Source organism: Canis lupus, chromosome 24, assembly GCF_048164855.1.
Source record: "Canis lupus baileyi chromosome 24, mCanLup2.hap1, whole genome shotgun sequence".
NCBI lineage: Eukaryota > Metazoa > Chordata > Mammalia > Carnivora > Canidae > Canis > Canis lupus.
This window is the reverse complement of record NC_132861.1, coordinates 14,773,795-14,798,821: the sequence shown is the minus strand read 5'-3', so window position 1 is coordinate 14,798,821 and position 25,027 is coordinate 14,773,795. Positions and strand designations below refer to the sequence as shown.

At 34.2% G+C, this 25,027-nt stretch overlaps 1 protein-coding gene across 6 annotated transcripts in view; it reads left to right on the top strand.

The window, feature by feature from the left end:
- Positions 1 to 25,027, top strand: part of CDK8 (cyclin dependent kinase 8) — a 136,507-nt gene that overhangs the window by 49,456 nt on the left and 62,024 nt on the right. For all 6 annotated transcript variants that reach the window (XR_012016277.1, XM_072795715.1, XM_072795716.1 and 3 more), the window contains exons 2-3: positions 12,024 to 12,099; positions 23,131 to 23,241. Coding sequence is in view for 5 of the 6 variants with exons in the window: in XM_072795715.1 (XP_072651816.1) it covers positions 12,024 to 12,099; positions 23,131 to 23,241 (187 nt within the window). In the remaining variant the exon portion in view is untranslated. The remainder of the gene's footprint in view (positions 1 to 12,023; positions 12,100 to 23,130; positions 23,242 to 25,027) is intronic.

The window sequence follows — 25,027 nt, the reverse complement described above, 5'->3', positions numbered from 1 at the left end:
TAAAAATATATTCACTTTTCATTATAATCAGATAACTGTCTTCTCACAATTGATCTTTTCTCCAGATGTCTAATTCAAGAACAATTTTATAGGTGATTAATTACAGAAATTGTATCAGCGGACATGTTACACGATACAGATTATTTCACAAAATGTTATGAACTATTTCATGTGATGTGTCATTTAGAAGTATTTAGCTCTTTAAAGGTGTAAAAAATCAATTTATCTGTTGTAGCAAAGCTTATCTAACATGTAGGAGATGTTAAGAGTTTATTAGAATCTAAATTTGTACCTCTCATTTTGTGGGTTGGAAATTGGTTTTCCCTACTAACTTTATTTACATTTTGTGATTAATCTAATTCTGATAATCGTGTTTTCCCTCTTTTATGTAGTCTTTTGTGCCTTGTCTCTCAGCTTCAAATTGCTCAAGTATGTAATTTGCTAAATCATAGCTTTTATACACAGTTTACATTTTTTTTACTTCTTTGCTATTCTTTAGTTTTATGTAATGAATTAAAAGATCGTAGATCTGTGAATGCTACACGTAAAACTTTAAACTTCAGGTAGTCTTTTGTTTTAAGATCTTTTCATCCTCCTTGCTTATATAATAACGGCAGCTTTAAATTAAGAGTTTCTGATAGCTCGTTATCTGTGCTTTGCCATATGAGTTATTAGGCGGGAATTTGAATGTGTGTGTGTAAGTAAAAAGCAAAAATAATCTGTTTATTAGCTCACGTAGGTAGAGGAGATTTGTTCATTTACATATGACCCATTTATTGCTGTGGTGGAAAATGCCTAAGAGTGTTTTACCTGGAAGCAATTTGTAAAAGAGTTGGTAGTCATAATTTCCTGAACAGAGCCAATATAGTGTGTAGTTGAAGATGCTTTTGGAATCAGACTGCATGGATTCGAGGTTCTGGTGTGCTGCTCTCTAGACTTGTGACTCAGATTCTTTGTTTCCTTTTGTGTAAAATGGGATACTGATAATGCATTGTGATGTCATTATTAAACAGTGCTTGCACATAAAGGACAATCTGTGTCATAAGCTATATAAACTACATAATTGATACTTTATTTTTTGTAAGCCACTTATAAAATTCTTCTCATTACTATCTGAGTTAAAACAATACTGTGACAGTCAGTAACTTATTTATCCTAAAAATGATTTCTTCTTCTTCTGTGTGTATATATTTAGATGTATATCTGTATATCTCTATGTATATGTGCAGACATATAAGTGTACATGTGTATTTGTATTTATGTACACATACATAAATATGTTTTTGAAATGTGCTTATGTATATGTTTATAAATATTTTTGCAGAGAAAGTATGTGGTTATGCTGTCTATACATAACTACATACATGTAAAATCATATTTTGTATAAATCCAGTGCATGTGTGGCATGGACTTTTAACATTTATTTCAAATGCTTAATGTAGTACTTGGCTATGGAAAGTGCTTGGTACATATTATCATATTCTTCTAGGAATCCCATTCCTTGTCTGCCTGCGGAAGTTGCATTTATTGAATATTCACTTGTGGAGAAAGGGCTTTCTGGTATTTTGGAAAGTTGGAGGCAAAGGTATATAGGTTCCACTCCTGGGAAATGATTCTGCTTTTTCCCCTCAGATTAACACTGAGTTTGCCCAAGAACTAGGAAAACCCTGGGCTTATAAATCTACTAATAGAGTAATTTTTAATAGAATGCTATGAAAGTGTCAGATATAACAGGTTAATGTTAATATTGCTGCAGGACTTAAACTTCTCTAATCTGGCAGGAACCTGCTTTGTGAGGAGAGACTCACTGGCAGCTGATAACCTCCCCTTTACCTTTCATCCACTCAGAAATATTCTGCATATTTTATTACTCTATGTGGCCCCTGTTTCTGGTAAGAGGATATGTATTTACCTAATTACAATGAGACTCTATCCATTTCTACCTTATATGTAATTGGTGTTGGAATAGTGGGTGGAAGGAAACAGGTAAGAGGCAGGTTTCTTCTTGCCAGTTTTTAACTCCTGTGAAGCACTGTGCCTGTATGTAGGACTGCATTAGGCAAAGTGAGTTTATTACTCCCTAATTTTACTCCTGTTAATGTATTGAAAGTAGCAAAATTTTAGTTTGGGCACTTGTTATTCGACTTTTAGATTATTGACAATAACTTCCCAATTACCCTTCTTGCCTTGCTTTGACCCTTCAGTGTGTGCTGATGTGTGATCATCCTTAAGTTTAGTCTAGTCACATCTTAAATTTTATTGTTTAACACTGTCAAATATCTATGTAATTCTGTTGAAATTTTCATAATTTTTTTTTATCTTTGGCATATACCAAATTTAACTCTTCTCCCACTATAATTTTTTTCCCCCAGACTTTTAGGAAATCCTGTTTTTGTACTTGAGTAGGGATAGTTCCATTTAACTGGTTGTTTCTTGGTTTTTGTACATGCAATTGAATTGAAAATACTGGTTGGGGGCAGCCCGGGTGGCTCAGCCGTTTAGCACCGCCTTCAGCCCAGGGCCTGATCCTGGGGTCCCGGGATCAAGTCCCATATCGGGCTCCCTGCACGGAGCCTGCTTCTCCCTCTGCCTGTGTCTCTGCGTCTCTCTCTTTCTCTCTCATTAATAAAAGAAAAAAAAATACTGGTTGATACATGGTATACTGTCATTGTCAATCTGTGCAAGATTCTGTATTCTTTATTTTTCATTCTCCTATTTCTGCCCCATTCTCTTTTCCCAGTATAATCAGCTCCCAATCTTATTTTTTCATTTTTATCCTTTCATCCCCTATTTCAATCTAAATATCTTATAACATACTTAAATCCCTGATATTGTTTATGTATGGTTATGTTTTTTTTTTTTTTTTTTAAGATTTTATTTATTCATGTGAGACACAGAGAGAGAAGCAGAGACATAAGCAGACTCTCTTTGGGGAGCCTGTTGTGGGACTTGATTCCAGGACCTCAGGATCATGACCTAAGCCAAAGGCAGGTGCTCAACCACTGAGCCACCCAGGTGCCCTGGTTATAAGTTTTTATGTAAAAAACTCTGGTATAATTCTCATTCCTTTTAAACATTATCTGTTTCTACTTAACTATACATAAACCCCATTCATTGCTTTTTACCGTATATTCTCAGTATGTGCATACACCATGTGTTACTTCTCTGTTCCCAGTGATGGATACATAGTATACCTCTATTTGCTTCTATAACTATGTCATTTTTTGTAGCTATCTGAAACCCTTCCTGTGGTATACAGTCAGGAGAGGAATTGCTGGTGTAGGAAGTACACATACTTAATATCACTATTCCAGATTGCTTTCCAAAATGTTTGTGCCAGTTTATACTCATAGTAATAGTATACAAGGGTTACCTTTCCTTTATGTTTTCACCAGTTTAAATGAGAAGCATTAAATAATGTTAAATATTAGTCTTAAAAATACTGAAAACAAAAATAGAATGCAAGAATGAGAGGGTAGATATTTATTAACTTATGTAGAAAAACTTTTGTGGCCAGATTTTTCTTTATAAATTCAGGTTTAACCCTGTGTTACTAATGATAGAATTAAGACTTTGCATGTGAGAAACCGAGCTGTAATGTAATGACTTCAGATCCCATCCATTTTATTTGTTCAACAGTGAGCATTCATAACATTCTTTTCACTTACAGAGTATTGTTGACAGGGTAGAGTGTAGATTGAGGGAGAAAAAGACATTTTTACGGTATCTTAATAACATGAATCTTGAATATTTATTGACAGTAATAAGTGGAGTATAATATATGAACATTTAAGAAACATTTGGGTATATTCACATGCCTGATGTAATAGTACTTTTAAGAAAAGAAATATTTAGGGCCAAATTGGAATAAATTAGTGGATATGTGAAATAGGAAAGACCAACCATTTGGGAGAAAAATACTATGCATTAATTTCTGGTCTTAGTGTTGCTTATTTCTTCGACCATGATTATTAAGGAGAAGAAAAATGATTATAAGTGACTATGCCAAGATACAGTTCTTGAAGTCAAGATGCAATGACTATAGTAACTTTACTCTTTGTAGAGTAGTGCTCAGAAAAATATGACACTTTGGGAAGATTAAGAAAGATTGTTAAGTAATCTGTTTCTAAGCAAAAAGCCAAGTACCAAATGTGTAGACAGAAACTTTCCTAGGTTTGACATCCCAGGGGCTGCCTGTCCTGTTTATTTTGATTTTACTATTTCAGGAGTTGCTTAGTAGTTGAGTATGATTGCCCAGGAACCAGAGTGAGCTGGGTTGCACCTAAAAGAAGGTGGCTACAATCTTAGTAATTAGTTTGTTTGCATATTTTAGTGAAATCATGAGCAAATTGTACCCAGGAATTGGATTCATACAAAAAGTAACTAGGGATACAAAGAGCAGTATTATGGGTATTGTTATTGACATAATAGGTGTCTGTTAACAATTCAGAAATATAAACCAGCATAGAAGATGGAAAGGAGACTGGAGGGGAAAGTGAGAGCGTGCAGATTTCAGCCTGTCTTTGGTTCTGGCCATTTAGATCTTGTTCCGTGGGTCCTGGATAGAAGCTATCTCTAGAATCATCTTCTAGAGGATTCTTAGGAATCCTCAGTGTGAGATCTCTGGCTGGGATGGTCTTCCAGTAATTTGAGGATGTGTTATATCACTGTAATTGAGAGCTGTGCATTGAAGGAGTTTTACTGCTATTTTAGTTGTCAACAGAATATGGCAAGGTCATTTCCATGGGGGTTCACGTGCAGTTTTCCCCTAACGATGCTGCAAAAATAGCCAGTCACCTAATCTAAGAGCATGTGGAGCTGATTAAGTATCTAGGTAAAGAAGATAAGATTGAACAGTTCTGCAAAATTATTATGTTAACCTGAATTATTAGAATGGCAGAGAACGGCTTCTCTATTGACACACACACACACACATATATATAATACACAATTTTTTAAAAAATTTTTATTTATTTATGATACACAGAGAGAGAGAGAGAGGCAGAGACATAGGCAGAGGGAGGAGCAGGCTCCATGCACCAGGAGCCTGACGTGGGATTCGATCCCGGGTCTCCAGGATTGTGCCCTGGGCCATAGGCAGGCGCTAAACCACTGTGCCACCCAGGGATCCCTAATACACAATTAATTTATAAGGATTTTGTGATTACCCACAGAGCTAGAATGTATTGTGAACTGTGAGGACTTTAACCAACCTGCAAGCCTCCTTGATTTCTACCATCAAGGGTGCTATGCCTGTTCCTGATTGATAAGGATATTAAAACCTAGAAACAAAAATGAAATTGAAAGTTATTGTACCAGTTTTTCATATAAATATGTTTAATATATATACACACATACATGAATATATTTTATTTGCATTTAATCTATAAAGATTGAACTTCTCTTTGGATTTGTCAAATCAATTTAGAGATTGAGTTTTCAGAATAGAAAATCCAAAGTTATTTTAAGTGTAAAAGATACTATCAGTTTTATTATTTTGATTTTGGGACTTAAGTTCACAAAAGATAAAATCAAGAATTTTAAATGATAATAATACATGAACCTTAGGGTATCTAAAGGTAAAAAGTAATTAGTTCTAAGGAATATTTGAAAATCCTATAGCAATAGGAACAGTAATTATTAGGACCTTTAATCTTTTTAAAGTAGATTTTATTAAAAATGATTTAAACTATGGTTATGGCCCAATGATACATATTTAAGAGCATTCTTTCCTGAATTGGAAATGTTAAGATTATTAAAAATACCTAAGATGTCACACTGAAGCAAGTTAGGTTGTTGAGTTCACATCTCTATAGCATCTGGCCAGGTAAACTTCTTGTCTTGCACAATCACTAAGATTCCATGGTGTGTGTAGTCTGGCATCCTCCCAGACATTTTCCCCACAGTAACCATCAAACTGTAGCATTCAATGGTAGTTGCTTATGATCTGCTTCCAAATTATTGCATAATAAAGATAATTACATCTTTAACACATTAGATTTTATGTAATTCACAATTTTAACTACATAACTAAATAGTGATTAGTTCAGCGGTTTCTTTCTTTTTCTTTTTTTTCTCCCCCCTAAAGCATGACTTTTTCCATGAAGGAAGCAGTGCACTGATTTATATTCTGGCTCAAGCTCCTTGATCTGGCTGACTACTCCATAATATTTTCCTGTCATTGCAGCTGACAGTATAATTTTCCAGAACAGACTCTTAAACTCCAAACCACATCTATTGACACTGTAATCAATATTCATGATTTCATGTAATCCAGTTAGATTAGAACTTCTAACTTCTGCTATTGAGAAGTCCACAGATATCCTGATTTCTGATCCTTTTTTAAAATTTAGTTTTTTTGAGATATAATTTACATATAGCATTGTGTAAGTTGAAGGTGTACAACTTGACTGATAAAATATATACGTTGCAATATGATTACCACTGTAATGTAGCTAACACTTCTATCATGTCACATAATTATCATTTCTTTTTTTGGTGGGGAAAATTAAGATCTAGTCTTTTAGTAACTTTGAAGTGTATAATACAGTGTTGTTGTCTATAATCACTGTGCTGTACATTGGGTCTCCAGGACATTTTTGTCTGCTGGTTGCAAGTTTGTACCTTTAAACAAATCTCTCCACTGAGCTCAGACCCTGGTAACCACCTTGTACTTTGTTTTTATGAGTTTTGGAATTCCACATGTAAGTGATACCATACAGTATTTGTCTTTCTCTGATTTCTCTCACTTAGCTTAATGTCCTCAGGTTCATCCATGTCACAAAATGGCAGGATTTCCTTCTGTCATAGCTGAGTAATATTTACTATTTCTAAGTGACCTGTTCCCTATCTCCACTGGAAGCTTGTAAAATCTACTCATCTCAATTCTTCTGAAATGTCCAAATATTGTGTCTTGATGGCTTATTTTCAGCTGTTTGTGATGGGAACTCATTGGACCCTTTCGGTTTTATAAATCCTGTCATTCAGTTTAGGAAGTTTCCTTGAATTACTTGATAAATTTTCTTTCTTTTCTCTTTTCTTTCTTTCTCGAACTCTTAACTATTTGTATATTGGATTTCATGGACTGGTTGTCTAATTTTTCTGTTTTTCTTTCATGTTTTTCTTACTTTATTGTTCTATTTTCTAGAATATCTCTTCAATTTTATCTTCTATCCAACCAGTTCTACTTCCAGAGATATCTTCTTCGTTTGCTGCTTTTGGAGGATTTTGCTGTGTACATCTAATTTGTTCTCATCTTTCTTCACTGTCAGCTTCTGAGTTGGTTTTCTTGGATCCTCTCAATCAGTTAGTGTCTGTCCACTTACTTTGGAGTTTCCAAAATTTTATGCCGCCGCCTTTCCATTTTTTATCCATATGAGTTTCTATCTTTAAAACATTTCTTTACCATAGTTTTAGCAGGGTTTTAGGAGGGAAGTGAAATTTCATACGTGTGTTCAATACTCTATTTTACCAAAACACTGCTCATTTTTTTTTTGACTACTTTACAGCCATTTTATATAATTGACTTACTCCTCCTGATGATTAAAGGCAAGTGTTCATCATGGTTCCATCCTCTTCTCTTCTTTTGGTTTTCTCACATAACACACTTTTCCTCAGCTTTATTTATTATTTTTCTAATGTAATATTTTCTTCTCCTATGTTTTCTACTCTCCCTGAAGTGAAGCTATCACATATATTCTATCCCCCTCTAAGGAGACAGCTGACCTAGAAGACCCCCTCCCATCTTACTTCTGCCTGTTTCTAAAATCACATCTGTCCTCAGGGCTGTCAGCATGTTTCATGATGTTAAATTGCTACTGCTACTCTCTGCTGTTCCCTGAGTATGTCTCACCTTCCCCATGCTTCTGTATTTTTGTACATGTTGTTCCTACTTTCTGGGATGTCTGCTCTAACTACTGATTTATCTCCCCAGCTCCTCCCTCCTTTCCTGACAAACTTCTGAAGTCTTAAGAATCTCTGCTTATGAAGCCTCTTTCTGAAGCTTGCTTTCATCTTGATTCAACCCTTGAAGCTATAGTTGTTCATCCTCTCTATTTATAGCACTTAGAACACTATATTGCAATTATTTATTTATACAGTCTACCTTCTTCAACTGGATCATGACTGAAACTAGGGAACAAATCCTTTTCCTCTCCAATGTGCCTTTTTACTAAAAAGTGACTGTGTGGATGGATATATAAGTAAATGTGTATTATAAATCACAGGGCACTATTATATTATGATGGTAATTATATTCAGTGATTTTCAAGAGGAGGTTGCCTTTTCGCTAATCAAACATCTTTTTTATTCTCCCATTTCACCTTTCTTTCTCATCATTTACGTTTATAAAATATAAGACATATAATTGCTTGGGATGAGGGAGAGGACTATGCAGATTAGAATTTTTCAGTTCATTGAGAAGACATTTGCATATAGCAACTTGGCTATTATTAAGTAAGAGAAATTCAGGGTCATTGTTAAGGAAGTAGGTAAATGGGTAAGCCTTTGGTTTAATATTTTTTCCCCCACCACTCTCTTTCTCCTTAGGGCGCTCAGATCTAGAATGCTATCCTCAAATAATACATATAAACAGTCTCTTATGCTCCTGGGTTAACCATCTGATTAAATCAGTAACATGCACGTAAAAGTGTCTAATAGACTTATTCTGACCCTGACTTCATTTTATTTATTTGTTTTTAAAGATTTATTTATTTTGAGAGAGACAATGTGTGAGAACAGGGGGAGGGGCAGCAGAAGAGGGAGAGACAATTTCAAGCAAACTCCCCACTGACTGTGGAACCCCACTCAGGGTTCATTCTCATGATCCTAAGATCAGGACCTTAGCTAAAACCAAGAATGAGTTGCTCAGCTGACTGAGCCATGCAGGTGCCCCTTGACTTCATTTTATTTTTGTGTCACCCTCTTTAATTTTTTTTTTTAACTTTTTCAGAAATCATTCAGACTTAGTGAACATTAAGCATAGATTCACTTAATGTAGTTTTAAAATAATGAGTGCCCATGGTGCTTTACTAGAAAATATATTGTAAAGCTGGTTGTGGTACAACAAATCTTTTTTCAGAGAAATAATGTTGGTATTGGGATTTTTTTCCACAGCTAAGGATTTGGTGTAAATATGTTGTAGAAACCAAGATAAAGCTATGTGAGTCTTAATAATTTAAGATAATGTAGTATTAAATGAACTTAAATGAATTGGTTTTATATGAGTTATTCAACCAAACCTTCTTTTACTCTGTTCAGATCTTGAACTCTACCACCTTTGCCCTTACTTTTAGTATATGACCTAATTTCCAACATCAGGAAAATAGGAAGTCCATCAAGATGAGAACTCTTCCTAAAAGCATTTCTCCTCTAGCCCTATCTAATTTTCCTCCAGCATTTCAGTCTTTGCTTTCCTAATTTTTACGTCTCTCTCTCTTGTATCAGCAGCTCCGTTTCTCTGGGTTCTTCCTGTCAATGCTTAGCCTATTCAAGTCTCTTCCATCTTAAAAAAAATAGTAATTCTTTAACCTTGTGTATGATTCCAGCTACTGTTGTACATTTTCCCCTTCAAATACCTACACTTATTGTCTTAGTTTGCTTTTATGCCCCAGTCATTCCTCAGCCTTCTGCAATAGACTCTGCCACAACATCACTCCCAACTATTTTTGCCTAGTCTATTCTCTGGTGACTTCATCATTGCTAAATTCAGTGAACACTTCTCCGTCCTCACCTTACTAGCCTTCTCTGCACCTTTTGATACTATTTACCATTCTGCCCTTTTTCAAAATCTTGTTTTTTTTTTTTTTTTTTTTTTGGACAGTCCTCCTTTTTGGTGTCACTTTGCTCTCATGGCTTTGATTGCCGTGTATATGCTAATTATAGTAAATCCATGTCTTCAGCTTTTTCTTGAGCTTTACACGTGTTTATTCAGCTTGCCATCCTCATTTAGGTGTCTCATATGTATTGCAGACTTAACCTATACAAAACAGACTTTTGTGTTCTTGTTCCCTCAGATCTTTTCTTCTTGCTGCTTTTTATTTCAGGTAGTAATGTTGCCGTTAACCTGTTGCTGGGGCAGAAATCATTTTCTTTGACTCTTTCTTCTGCCCAATATCCAGTCACCAAGTGCTCTTGGTTCTAACATATATTGTTCCAGTCTGTCTGCCCTGTGTGACAACCACCATTCTACAGCTACCACCATCATCTCTCACCTGAGTAATTTTAATGCTGCTTACTTTTAACTGGCTTCTCTGCCTCTGCCTTTAACTGGCTACTCCCCTTAAGCATTCAAAAGGCAACCAAAGATCCTTTTTTTCAAACAAAATATAACTAATATTTTCTTTTTAAAGAAATCTTTAATGGAGTGCTTTCTGTTATACTTGGAGTAAAAAAGACTTTTATGTTCTGATTCCTAATTAACGTCGTCAGCCACATGCCTCATTGTTTTCTGTGTCTCTTCTCCCTCAAATGATTTCTCTCACCTCATTTGTTTTCACATTGTGTTTCCCCCTAAACTCATCTCTCTCTCTTTCTCTCTCTCTCTCTCACACACACACACACACACACACACACACACACACACACACCAGCAGTTCTTGAATCTGATCTGGGAACCACTAGTTACCCCACAATCTTTCAGAAGGTCCATAAAGTTGATACTTTTCATAGTAGTGCTATGATATTACAGTTGACCCTTGAATAGTGTGGGGGTTGGGGGAGTATCGACAGCCCACTACTATGACTACAGTCTAAAATTCACATATAACTTTTACTTCCCCAGAACTTAACTACTAATAGCCTTACAGATAACATAAACAGTAGATTAATACATATTTTGTATGTTACATGAGTTATATACTGTATTCTTATAATAAAGTAAGCTTGAAAAATATTAAAATCATAAAATACATTTATAATACTGAATTGTATTTATTGAAAAAAAATCTACGTATTAAGTGGGCCATGCAATTCAAACCCATGTTGTTCAAGGGTCAATGGTATTTCCTTTTCTCGTTGTCTCATGAATGTACAGTGGGTTTTTTCCCAAAGATATCATAACGTGATGAGGTCATTGCTCTGGTGGCTAATAGATACATGCTTTTGCATTCTATGTTTTTAAAAGTTCTCATTTAAAAAATATAATAGGGTAAATAGTGATAGATACAACAAATAAAAACTCTTGAGGGTGTTCAGTAATATCTAAAAGAGTAAAGGGATCCTGAATCAAAAAAGTTTGAGAATTCCTGTTTAGGCTTCATTTGAATGGTGTTACGGTGTTTGTTTTGAGAAGTTTTTGCTTAGATCCTCCATTAGAGTAACCATTGAGTATCCTCTGTGGTTTGCACTTGCCCTATCATAGCACTTACCAAACTGTGTGTTAGTTATTTATCTGTCCAGGCCAGCAGACACAGAAAGCTCTGTAGAAGGAACAGTGCTCTATCCCAGTACCGAGCACAGTTCTGAATACATAGTAAGTGCTCAATAAACACATGTTGAGCAACTCTCTTCAAAGGTATTTGGGGGATATAAGGACTATAACATGTTTGAAATTATAAACATTTTATACTATAGTAATGCATTTCTTTCTTTCTTTTTTTTTTTTTTTTGACCCTAGTGTTGTTTTTTTTTTGACCCACCAATATCTGAATGGGTTTTAGAAAGTAAGCTCTGTGTGTGTGTGTGTGTGTGTGTGTGTGTATTTGTGTTCAGTGCATAGTGTATAATACATGAGCATATGTAGAAAGGAAATGTGTACATGTTAGAGCAGAAAGAACCTATTTCTGAATCTTTGTCTTCCCAAACCATGGAGCCTTGAACAATTCTTCTTATTACTTTGAATCTAACTTTCTTCATCAAATAGTGGAATTGAACTAGATTATCTAAAAACGTTTTTCCTTAAATAAATACTTTCCCCATATGATTACGTATGAAAAACATCCGAAATGTATTAAATGTTACTTATGTATTAAAAATGCACATAAATTTAGTTTTGTCTGTATATTAAAATAACTTTGTTTTTACAGGAAAGATGATAAAGACTATGCTTTAAAACAAATAGAAGGAACTGGGATCTCTATGTCGGCATGTAGAGAAATAGCAGTAAGTGAAGTTCTTTTTATAATCGTTATTATCAATTGACTTACGAGTGTCAACTGTGTAAGTCTCTGAATTGTATTTGTCACATATACACATTAATTGAAAATTGGTAAATTATTTTTCATATTGACTATGGAAAAATGTATTTGTTTCCTAAGAGAAGTAAAGGTGGTATGTAGTTCTATCAAAAGATCTATAAATCATTTATTTGGGAGTAAGTCAATCTTAGTTGTTTATATAAATGTATATTTTGCCAATAAATGTCACTGAATATGAAGGGTCCAGTTATTATTTCATTAGGTGCAATAAAAGTAAATTTGTATGAATCTATATGTAGTTCATTAAAATTAATATTTCTATTTTAATAAGATGAGATTATGTCATTACTTAAAATGAGATTGTGTTATTTGATTTTCATTGTATTTGTTCATTTGAATATGTAAAAATACATGCTGTTTTCTTTTGGAAACAGCTTTCCATGTGGTAGCTGTGGAATTTCATTTTGATTCCAAAGGAAAATATTCATGTTAATGCATTACTAAGTAATTATTCACACATTTAAACAGAGTGTTGCTTCCATGAGATATTACTTCAGTTTTTACTGTTGTAACACTATGGATCCAAATTTATCTTTTCTGGCTATAATCAAAATATTCTAGAATATATATTATAATCTTTGCTTTTGTGGCTTTTAGCCCTTGTATCTATCCACAGATCATAGGCTTTTTTGATTTAATTAATTAATATATTAATTTGAATAATTTTACCTGTTTAACAGAATCTGTGCTGTTGGGTTTTCACTTAGTAGCCATTTGTGTGTCATATTGATGAGAAATAGAGTAGGCAAAAGTAAGAAAAACAGAACAAGTGAGGATCCCTGGCCTTAAATATTTGCACACCAATGAGGAAAAAACACTCATCAATTTTTTAATAATAATGTACCGATCACAATGATAAAAGTGTGTGAGAATAAGAACGTGATCTACATCTAAGCAAGAGAATCAAAGAAGGTTGCAGGTTTTGGAAGATACGTAAGAATTACTTACATGAGGGCAGAGTAGAGGTGAGGTGGAGAGAGCGTTCTTTCTTAACCAAAGGTATGCCATGTTGGAACTTGTATTTCATGTAATTGATAGATTTTTATTGCTCTTGAATCTAGAGGAAGGATATCTGTACCTTTTCAGTTCTTCAACATCTACAGTTCTACATATTCTAGTTAGTTTTAAAGAATTAAAATCCATCACACCGTGGTTAGTGATATTAGATGTCCTGTTAGAGATCACCTTTGGAGGGGTCAGGGAGTGACAGAAAGGGGAAACAAGGGAACTTGCAGGATTCTAGTAAGGTTCTGTTTCTTGATTTTGTTCTGGGTCTGGTTATATAGGTTTATTGTGTGAGAACTCACTGAGCTGTGCACTTACGGTGTGTGTGCTTATCTCTGTTTATTAAATTTCAACAAAATATTTTAAAAACTAATAACTTCATTTTAGGAACAGACATTCTTCATGTATATGTTGATAACTGTAAATGCAATTAAGCACAGAAAGAAATATGAAAACTTATTTTTAATGTGTTTGATTATGGCTCTTCTAACCTAAAAGGAGCAGAAATTTTTATTTTTAATGAAATTTACTAATTTTTCCTTTTTATGACTATTAATTTCTGTGTCTGGCTGAAGAAATCTTTACTTCTTGATTGTGAAGAAATTTTCCCATATTTTCTTCTAAAAGCTGGGTAATTTTGGTTTTACTTTTTAGTTTATGTTATACTTAATTCAGTTTTGTTTGTATGGGTGTAATGTTAGGTTAGAGCTTCTCCCGCACTTCACCCTATGTAAGTGTACAATTGTGGGATCATTTTTTAAAAAAGATTCTTCCTCATTGAATTTGTTTGGCACCTTTGTAAAAACTTAAATGACTATGTAAGTATGGACTATTTTTGGTCTCTATTCTGTTCCATCTCTTTGTCCATCTTTACGCCAGTCTGAGGTCACTCCAGCTTTACAGCAAGATTTGAAGGCCACCAGCCTTATACTTCTATTTCAGGATTGTTTGGGCTATTTTAGGTCCTTTGCATTATCATATAAATTTTTGAATCAGCTAGTCAATTTTTACTTCTAAAATATGCCTACTGGGATTATGGTTTGGATCAGTTCAGGGAAAATTGATATCTTAATATTTTGAAGCATCCAATCCATGAATCTAAAAAGATATACTTTCTATTTTTAAAGATTTTCTTTAATTTTTCTCAACAATGTTTTGTAGTTTTTAGTTGTAGAGATTTTGCATACCTTCTGTTAAATTCGTGTCCAGGGACTTCATGTTTTCTGGCGCTATTGTAAATGGGATTATTTTAAAAATTTTATTTCCTATTTGCTTCTATATTTAGAAATAGAACCTTAAAAAAGGAAACAATTTTTAAAATATTACACATTTCATATATGTTGTATGTCTAAATTCACTGGTAGATTTTGGTGATGTATGCAGATTTTCTACATAAAAAATTATGTCATGTGATTTGGAATAGTTTACGGTTTTCCACTTTTTAATTTTTATTTCTTATTGCACTGGCTGGGCCTTTCATATAATATTGAAGGGTAGGAGTGCCTGGGTGGCTCAGTCGGTTAAGCATCTGCCTTCAGCTCAGGTCATGATCCCAGAGTTCTAGGATCAAGTCCTTGCTCACTGGGGATCCTGCTTCTCCTTCTCCCTCTGCCTGCCTCTCCCCTTGGTTATATGCATGTGTTCTCTTTCTTTCTCTCTCTCTCTCTCAAGTAAATAAAATCTTAAAAAGAAAAATGTTGAAGATAATGACGATGAAGGTCTTTGACTTGTTCCCAGTCATGGGGAAAGTGTTTTCAGTGTTTAACTATTAGGTAAAATGCCAGTTCTACGTTTTTTATAGATGGCATCAGTCAGACTGAGGAGATTCCTTCTATTTTTTTCATAAGTGGTATCAGATTTTATTGGATGCTTTTTTCTATATTTACTGAAATGATCCTATAGTTCTCTTTTATTCTGTTACATTGATAGGTTACATTGATTTTTAATGTTTATCCAATTTTGCATTCTCAAAATAATCCCTACTTGGTTATATATTGTTAGATTTGATTTACTAGTGTGTTATTAAGGGGTTTTAAGTATGAGTTTGAAGGATGTTGGTCTATAATTATCTTTCCTGTAATATCTTTGTCTTTGGTATCAAGATTATGCTGCCCTCATGAAACACACTAGGCAGTCTTTCTTCATCCCCTACATTCTGACAATTTCTTTTTTTTTTTTTTTTGACAATTTCTGTAAGAGTAGTAGTTTTTCTTCCTTAAATGTTTGATAGAATTCACCAACCAATATTATTTACTTAATAGATAAAGAGCTCTTCAGATTTTATATTTCATCCTGTGTTTGATATATTGTATTTTTTATGGAATTTGTCTATTTCATTTAAGTTGTTGAATTTAATAGCACAAAATTGTTCATAATATTTCATTAATATTTTCACATCTGTAACTTCTATAATGATGTCCTATTTATTGCAGATTAGTAATTTGTGTTTTCTGTCTCTATCATTGATCTCTGCTCTTAAATCTTTATTATTATTTTTTTCCTTCTATTTTTGGCTTACGGTTCTTTTTTATCTTCTTAAGGTAGAACTTTAGGTCATTGATTTTAAATTATTCGTTTCTTTTTTTTTTTTTTTAAAGATTTTATTTATTTATTCATGAGAGATGGGGGTGGGGGGGGGAGGGACAGAGACACAGGCAGAGGGAGAAGCAGGCTCCATACAGGGAGCCTGAGGTGGGACTCTATCCTGGGGTCTCCAGGATCAGGCCCTGGGCTGAAGGTGGCGCTAAACCGCTGAGTCATCCGGGCTGCCCTAAATTATTCTTTTCAATAAATAATTAAACTATAAATTTCCCTCTAAGCTGTATTCTACTTTCATTCTGAAGTTTTATTACATTGTATTTTCATTATCATTTAGTACAGAATATTTTCAGTTTTGTGATTTTTTTCTTTTATTCCTAGATTGTTTAGAAATATATTATTTAATTTTTAGGGCCGCCTGGGTGGCTTGGTTAAATGTCCAACTCTTGATGGCTTGGTTAAATGTCCAACTCTTGATTTCAGCTCAAGTCATGATTTCAGGGTTGTGAGATCAAGCCCTGTGCCAGGCTTCATGCTCACTGTGGAGTCTGCTTGTCCTTCTTCCTCTGCCCTTCTAGTTTGTGCATTGTCTCTCACTCTCTTTCTCAAATAAATACATTAATTAAATATATTCATTTTTAAACATGAAGTAGGATAGAAAAACCTAGAAATGAGACCACAATATTATATGGTTAGTTAATCTTTGAAAGAGAAGGAATGGATATGTAATGGGAAAAAGTCTCTTCAGCAAATGATGTTGGGGAAACTGGACCACGTTCTTTCACTATACACAAAATAAACTCAAAATGGATTGAAGACCTAGATGTGAGATCTGAAACCGTAAAATTCCTTAAAGAGAGCACAGGCACTAATTTCTCTAACATTGGCTATAGCATCATTTTTCTCTGTCTCTCGAGGCAAGAGATATAAAAGCCAAAGTAATCTATTGTGATTACATCAAAATAAAAAGTTTCTGCACAGTGAAGGAAGCATTCAACAATACTAAAAGGCAACCTACTTAATGGGAAAAGATATTTGCAAATCATATATCTGATAAAAGATTAATATATCAAAAATATATAAAGAACTGATACAACACCCAAAAACAAATAACCCAATTAAAAATTGGGCAGAAGACCTGAAACAATCATTTCTCCAAAGAAGACATCCAGATGGCCAACAGACACAAAAAAAAGATTGCCCAACATCACTCATGATCAGGGAAATGCAAATCAAAACTACAGTGAAATACCACCTTATACCTGTCAAGATGGCTAAAATCAATAACACAAGAAACAACAGCTGTTGGTGAGAACGTGGAGAAAAAACTGTTGGTGGGAATACAAACTGGTGCAGTCATTGTAGAAAACAGTATGGTGGTTCCTCAAAAAGTTAAAAATAGAACTACCCTACCATCTAGTAATCACACTATTGCCCCAAAATGCAAAAACATTTATTCAAAGGGATGCTTGCATTCCTCTGTTTATTGCAATGTCATTTACAATATCCAAATTATGGAAGCAGCCCAAGTGTCCATCAATAGATTAATGGATAGAGAAGACGTGGAATGTGTATTGGTGTGAGAGAGGAATATTCAGTCATAAAAAAAGAATGGAATCTTGCTGTTTGCACCAACATGGATGGAGCGAGAGAGTATAATGCTAAGTGAGTAAGTCAGTCAGAGAAGGACAAGTACCATATGATTTCACTCATGTGCAATTTAAGAAACAAAACAAATAAGCAAAGGGGAAAAAGAGAGAGCCAAACCAAGAAATAGACTCTTAACTATAGGGAACAAACTGATGGTTACCAGAGGGGAGGTAGATGGGAAATGGGGAAAATAGGTTATGGGGATTAGAGTACACTTACCATGATGAACACCGAGTAATGTATAGAATTGTTGAATCACTATATTGTACACCTGAAACTAATATAACACTGTATGTTAACTATACTGGAATTATAATAAAATACTTAATAAAAACAGTTTTTTAAACATGAGTCTTGAGATAATTTATTGTCATTGATTGCTATTTCCATGTGGTCAGAGAAAAGAGATCCTATATTTTAGAGATATATACTGAAATATATAATAGGAAATCATATCAGTCTAGGATTTATTTAAAAATAATCCAGGGGTGGGATGGGAGGAGTGGGTATGAATGTTGAATAAATGAGATAGACTGAGAGTAGATGTTGATACATGGGGAAGGGTCTGTTTTACTATTCTATTTTATTTACTTTTGAAAATTTTGTATAATAAAAAATTAAAAAGAAAAAAGGAGTCCCATCTATTTTGGCACATCTTATCAGTCTTCTCTCCCTTCCATTTATTAAATCTACCTCTGAGAAGGAAGAAAAGATATTTCCCCACCACTCATTTCCTTTTTTCTCTTACAGTCTGCCCCAGTTTATTTTCTTTCATAGCACTTATAGAAAATTATAAGGTGTTTCTTTTTGTTAGTTTGTTTTCTCTTTTCACTAGACTATAACTCATTTCTTTACCAGGCATGACAAAGTCTTTGCTCAGTAAATCCTTGTAAAATAGAGGGAAGAAAGAACTCTTGAGCATTTCTACTAAAGTTAAAGAGCATTGCATATCTTCATCCTCATTGTATTGTAAGTGGTTCGTTTGGTATTTCCACAATCTTTTGTGAGCTACAATCCCTTTAGCATAGTGCTTTTCAAACTGCTTGGGTGGACTGTCAGTACTGTAAGAGGCAGCCTTGTAGTTGGGGTAAGGGTAAGGGAGCAGAGAGGTAAAGCTCCAGGCTTTACTTTTAAAGTTCACGTCTACTCTAATTTAGGCACCTCAGGGTTTGTTTTCAGTTTTGTTTTTATTGACTTGTAAAAATTTGATTGAAGAAAGTTTCCACAGCTTTAACAAAATAATTGAAATAATTTAAGAATAATATTCTGTATACTTTTGTGGTAATTTCAACTTAGCTATCATCATACCATGGCATAAATTCAGAATATTATTTTTGTCATGTTGTAAAAGTTTAATACTAGAAATCAGTGTCATTTAGAGGATATCAGAGGTTTTCTTTCTTATTTTCTCACTTGCTCTAAGTGATATTTATTGACTAGATACAGTTTTATTTATTTTTTAAAAGATTTTATTTTTTTGAGAGAGACAGAGTAAGAGAGAGCACAAGTGGGAGGAGAGGCAGAGGGAGAGGGTGAAGCAAACTCCCCATTGAGCAGGGAGCCCATTGCAGGGCTCAATCACAGAACCACGGGCTCATGACCTGAATGAAGGCAGATGTCCAACCAGCTGAGCCCTCCAGGGGGCCCCCCCAGATACAGTTTTATTTTATTTATTTTTTAAAGATTTTATTTATTTATTCGAGAGAGAGAGAGAGAGAGAGGCAGACACAGGCAGAGGGAGAAACAGGCTCCATGCAGGAAGCCCAGTGTGGGACTCCATCTCGGGTCTCCAGGATCAGGCCCTGGGCTGAAGGCAGTGCTGTCTGCCTTCAGATACAGTTTTAAATGTTATTATGTTATTTTTTATTTATTTGTACTTTAATAAGAGTTCAGATTAAATGTTGTAATATTATATGGTACAATTAGAATGAGTTAAGTTTATGATGAATGATGTATTAAGACATTTGTATTTTTAGCAGTGATCTTAATACAGGAAATTATAAGATTTTATTCTCAGTAGAATTAGAAGAATTTAGGTGGTTTCTGTGTTAGAAACCATTGCTTAAATTAATTTAAACCTGGGATCCCTGGAAGGCTCAGCGGTTGAGTGAGTGTCTGCCTTAGGCTCTGTCTGCCTTGAGTGGTGATTCCGGGGTTCTGGGATCCAGTCCCACATAGGGCTCCCTGCAGGGAGCCTGCTTTTCCCTCTGCCTTGTGTCTCTGCCTCTCTCTCTGTGTCTCTCATGAATAAATAAATAAAATCTTTTTTTTATTATTTTTAATAAATAAAATCTTTAAAAAAATTTAATTCAAACCTTTTCTTTAAATTCTTTCTTAACATAAAATCTTCAAAAAGGCAAAAAAAAAAAAACAAAAAAACAAAAACTCACATCCCCCAAAAACCTTAGAAAGGTCCTAGGTAAATATTAGCTACTCTCAATAAAAATCAGTTACCACTACTGCAGCCACAACATTAGGATTGTGTGCTTACTTGAATTTGTCTCTTACTAGAGGACTTCAGCAAGTCTTACTTAACACATTTTATATCCCAGGACCTAGTTCTTCTACCACAGTGACTGGCATGCAGGAGGAGGCATTTGGTTAATGTTAGCCCTGCTAAATGTAACCCAGCTCCCTGGTTTTTTTGGAAGTACTTCAATAGAAATATTTACTTGGACCTGATTCCCCACCGAGACTCAGTTCCATCTTTCACCCCACGGTGACCCATCTCCTGATAAATCTCCCTTAAAAAAATACCCAACATAGTGTGTTTTACTTACTCAATAATAGTAGTTACTTACTGTATTGGTTTACCAAGGCTACTGTAACAAAATACTATGGACTGAGTGGCTTAAACAACAGAAACTTCCTTTCTCAGGGATGAAATCTATAAGTCCAAGATCAGAGAAGCTGCAGAGTTGATTTCCTCTGTGGCTTTTCCTGGGTTTGCAGACAACCACCCTCTTGTGGCCTCTTTAGTGGTCATCTATCTGTACAAGCTGCCCTGGTATCTCTCTGTGTGTCCCAACCTCCTCCTCATTATAAGGTCACCATTCAAATTAGATTAGGGCCACCCTAATGACCTTGTTTTAACTTAATTGCCTCTATAAAGGCCTTATCTTCAAAAACAGTCACATTTGGAGGTACTGGGAGTTAGGGCTTCAACGTAGGGATTTGGAGAGAACATAAATCAGTCTATAACACTATCACTTACTTACTATGATAATGATTATCTCTTACTGTTAGTATATTACTAAATCATTATCCTCAGAGATTTGTTGTCTGACTCATCAGATGGATGTTTTAAAAATAGAAGTGGGTTAGTTTTTTTAAGAAATAGATTTTTTTTTTAAAAGAAGTGGATTGTTCTTATGAGGAAAGCAGTGATCTTAGTCTACAGATCAGAAGCCAAAGGGTGTGTTGTATGATGCCTTTTAATTTGTATATTTTGTTTATTCACAAATTCATTATTCACCAAATACTTAATGTGTGCCTACCAGGTGCCCAGGCAGGGTGCTAGAAGGTAGCAGTGCCATTGTGAGCAAGACATGGTGCCTGCTATTGTCCATTTTGCAACCTAGTACATACTTAAAATATCTGTGCCTCTGGAAAGAAACGAGAAATCGTTCCCCAGAGTATTATGTCTTGGAAAGTGTTGTTACTAGACCTTAGAGCACTGACTTTGTATTTTAAAAGTCAGTTAATTTTAAAAGCATTAAAATTCTGATTTGAACCACTGTCTAGGACTATGATCATAAGCAAATTATTTAATCTCCTCAAACCACTATTTCCTCATTTATAAAATAGAAGTAATGTAAATATTTCGTAGGGCAGTTCATGATTAAGTGAGATAATGCACGCCATATGCTTAGTCCCATACTTGGCCCTTAGGAAGAACTTAATAAAATAGTTGCTGCTGGGCTTTTTGTTCTGTTTTGTTTTGTTTATTCAACACAAGAGCTAAGCCTCATCTTGGAGGTGAAATTGAAGAGGCATCTAAGAATAGCTTTATATGTAGCTTTCTAATAATTGGAAAGAACTTTTGCCAGAGCTTTGGAGTTTGTTATAATTTCTACCCTGCCAGTTTCCAGAAAGGATTTGAAATAGTGCCTGGAAATGTGTTCCAATCATTAGATAATGGAGAAAAACACTGACCCAGAAGTAAGATGAACTTAGCACTAGGTTTAGCTCTGGAGCCAGCTGGATGATCCTAGGTGATCCTGGAGTCTAGACTTTCTCTATCAGATTCTTTGCCTTGTTTGTTTATGAGGAAATGGTTAATCTTAGATACTGGCCTTTAGGTTTCTGAGGCTTTGTGTATAATCTCTAAAATCTCATAAGTTTGAAATTCTAAAAGCAGAAATATATAACTTGAATTTAATCTTGCTCCTGAATAATTATTACTTTCCAGAGAATAATTGTTAATAATATAAATGACTTAATAGGTAGTCCATTCATAGTCTTTCCTTGGCTGAATTCATTTCAGTGTCCTTGCTATATTGTTTTTTTTTTTTTTTAAGATTTTATTTATTTATTCATGAGAGACACAGAGAGAGAAGCAGAGACACAGGCAGAGGGAGAAGCAGGCTCCATGCAGGGAGCCGAATGTGGGACTTGATCGCGGGAGTCCGGGATCACGCCCTGGGCCAAAGGCAGGCACCAAACTGCTGAGCCATCCAGGGATCCCCTGCTATATTGTTAACATTGCATTTATATTCTTGTTTTGATAGCAGTGTTCTTATAAAAGGTACTGAAGTCGTAAGTTCTAAGATCTTGACTTTCTCACATGGCTGTCATGTATTTGGAACACATTTGGAAGGCACTATATGTAAGTCAGTTTTAACTGATAAAGACATATCTCAGAGGACTCATGAGAAATTTTTTTTTCACTGTCACTTTTTTTTTTAAATTTTTATTTATTTATGATAGTCACACACAGAGAGAGAGAGAGAGAGGCAGAGACATAGGCAGAGGGAGAAGCAGCCTCCATGCACCGGGAGCCCGATGTGGGATTCGATCCCGGGTCTCCAGGATCACGCCCTGGGCCAAAGGCAGGCCCTAAACCGCTGCGCCACCCAGGGATCCCCTTTTTCACTGTTACTAATGTTTCTTTCTTTCTTTTTTTTATTCGGTGGGGTTGGAATACTTTTTAACTGATAGATTATTAGGGCCACTTTGGTTTGTAAATGGAATAAAATAAGGAGATAAAAGATTTTAAATAGAAGATTGTCCTTTTAGGAAATGAGAAAACTTAAACCCTAAAATGTGTTCTACTTAGGTGCTTCTGTCTGTAACTTTTTGTTTTTTTATTAAAAGTTTGCAAAATTTTAATCGAATGTAAAATTTAAGTGCCTGGAAGAAATATCTCACAGAATTACAGATCTAAATTCTCATCTGATATTTGGTATTGACAAAGGTTATATTTTCTGATGTTACAGTTAGTTTTTTAAAAGCTATTGAATTGTACACTTAATATAGTTAAAATGGTGCTTTTGATGTATATTTTATCACAAAAAACCAACTAAACAATAACAAAATAGATTTACTCACTTATATCTTTCAGAGTTTGCCTACATTTGTTACTGAAGCACCTATATGGACACTTTCAAAACAGTTTGGGTGCATATTAGATTTTTAGGATATTACCATTAGGTTTGTATTGCCTGTGAATTATAAATGGTGTGGTTTATTTAACATTATTTTCATGGCAAAGATTTTTTAATGGATCTTCCTTGTTTTGCAGTTACTTCGAGAGCTTAAGCATCCAAATGTCATCTCTCTTCAAAAGGTATTTCTGTCTCATGCTGATAGGAAAGTATGGCTTCTGTTTGACTACGCTGAACATGACCTCTGGGTAAGGTGAATTACTGGTAGACATTGAGCCATTGGTTTCAGTCGGGGATTAAGAGTGACTAAAAACAATTTCAGGAGTTTATCTTACTGTGAGATTTACATTTTTAAAATAAAAGTACCTCATAGAATGTGGTTAATGAATTACCAAGGCTAGGGCATTTTGCTTTGTATTATTACATTTTGATCGTATCAGTTTGAACTTTGTAACATACTACAGAAAATAGTAGAATCTGAAGAGTATAAACAATTCAGTATTGTTTCCTTGCTATAGATTGTTGATAAAATTTTAAAAAGTAACTGTTATAGCTGTTTTGTTAGAGAATTTCAAAGTAGCATGTTTCTTTTTACTTCTATAAAGGAATATAAAATGAGAAAATAATATCCTTGTGTAGGAAGACAAATATATTTAGAAGACTAGACTGAGATCTAATGGTTCTGTTACTTGTCATATGATATTAAGCAAGTTTCTTAATAGCTCTGAAGTTGTAGTTCTCCTATCCCCATCTGTAAAATGTGATACTTTTCCTGCTTTTTTGATGAGATTTTTCTGAAAAGCAACTTGTATTTGAAAAACTTTATTGTAAGTGTACTATACAAATGTAGCATACTATTAATCATTTATTGGATATTATTCACACTTAATACTCCATATTCTAATGTATTTCTTATTTCCATCAGAAATTCAATATTGTACTTTCTTGAATTGAGCATATTCTTGTATAGGAAGAATTATTTTTGGAAGAGAGTCCCCTATTAAATCCTTGATTCTCAAAGTCAAGTAATTATAGCCTAGTAGATTAGTTTTATTAGATTACCTAATATAATGACAAAAATGATGTTACACTGATAAAAATTATTATAAACTGAGAATTTATTTTGGCTAGATAGCTGAATTATAGACAGTTAACAGTGCTTTGCATTTGCTCAGTGGATTGTTTTTAAAATTTGTATTTACATAAGTTTTGGGTAACTATAAAATTTACTCCTTTATTAAATGTAACAGTTATATTCTTTGAAAGTCTGAAATACCATCTTGGGAGTTTATGATATATATAATGAAAATCTATAGCAGGATAGCCAAAATAATTTTGAAATATACTCACAAAACTTATATCCTGATTAGTCTTGTATAAAGAATATGTTAATACAGACTATAGTTTAGAAAATGAAACAAGTAAAAACCAGTATTACATTGAATTAATTAATTAGCAAGTACTTCACTTCTGTGAACTATATTTTTTATGGTATTTAATAAGTAATTTAATAAGATCTTGAAATATTTCACTATGTTTTATTTACTAGTCTATATTTATATTTGTTGGTTGTGTATTTATTGAGATAAATAAAAGAGAAAACATATGTACAGATCTTCCTTGGCTTATATGGAGTTGCATTGTAATAAACTCATCACAAATTGAAAATATAATTAAGTCAGAAATACATGTAATACACCTAACCTATTGAACATCATAGGGGTAGCCTAGCCTACCTTAAATGTGCTGAGAACATTTAAATCAACCTCCAGTTGGACAAAAACATCTAATACAATGCCTGTTATATAATAAAGTGTTAGAATATCTCATGTAAGTTATTGAATACTGTACTGAAAATGAAAAACAGATTGGTTGTATGAGTATGGAATAGTTGAAAATGTGTTGGTTGTTTATCCTTACTGACTGGGTGCAGTAGCTGCTGCTGCCCAGCATCACGACCAAGTATTGTACTGTGAGTCACCAGCCTGGGCAAAGATCAAATTTCAAAATTCAAAGTATGGTTTCTGCTGAAAT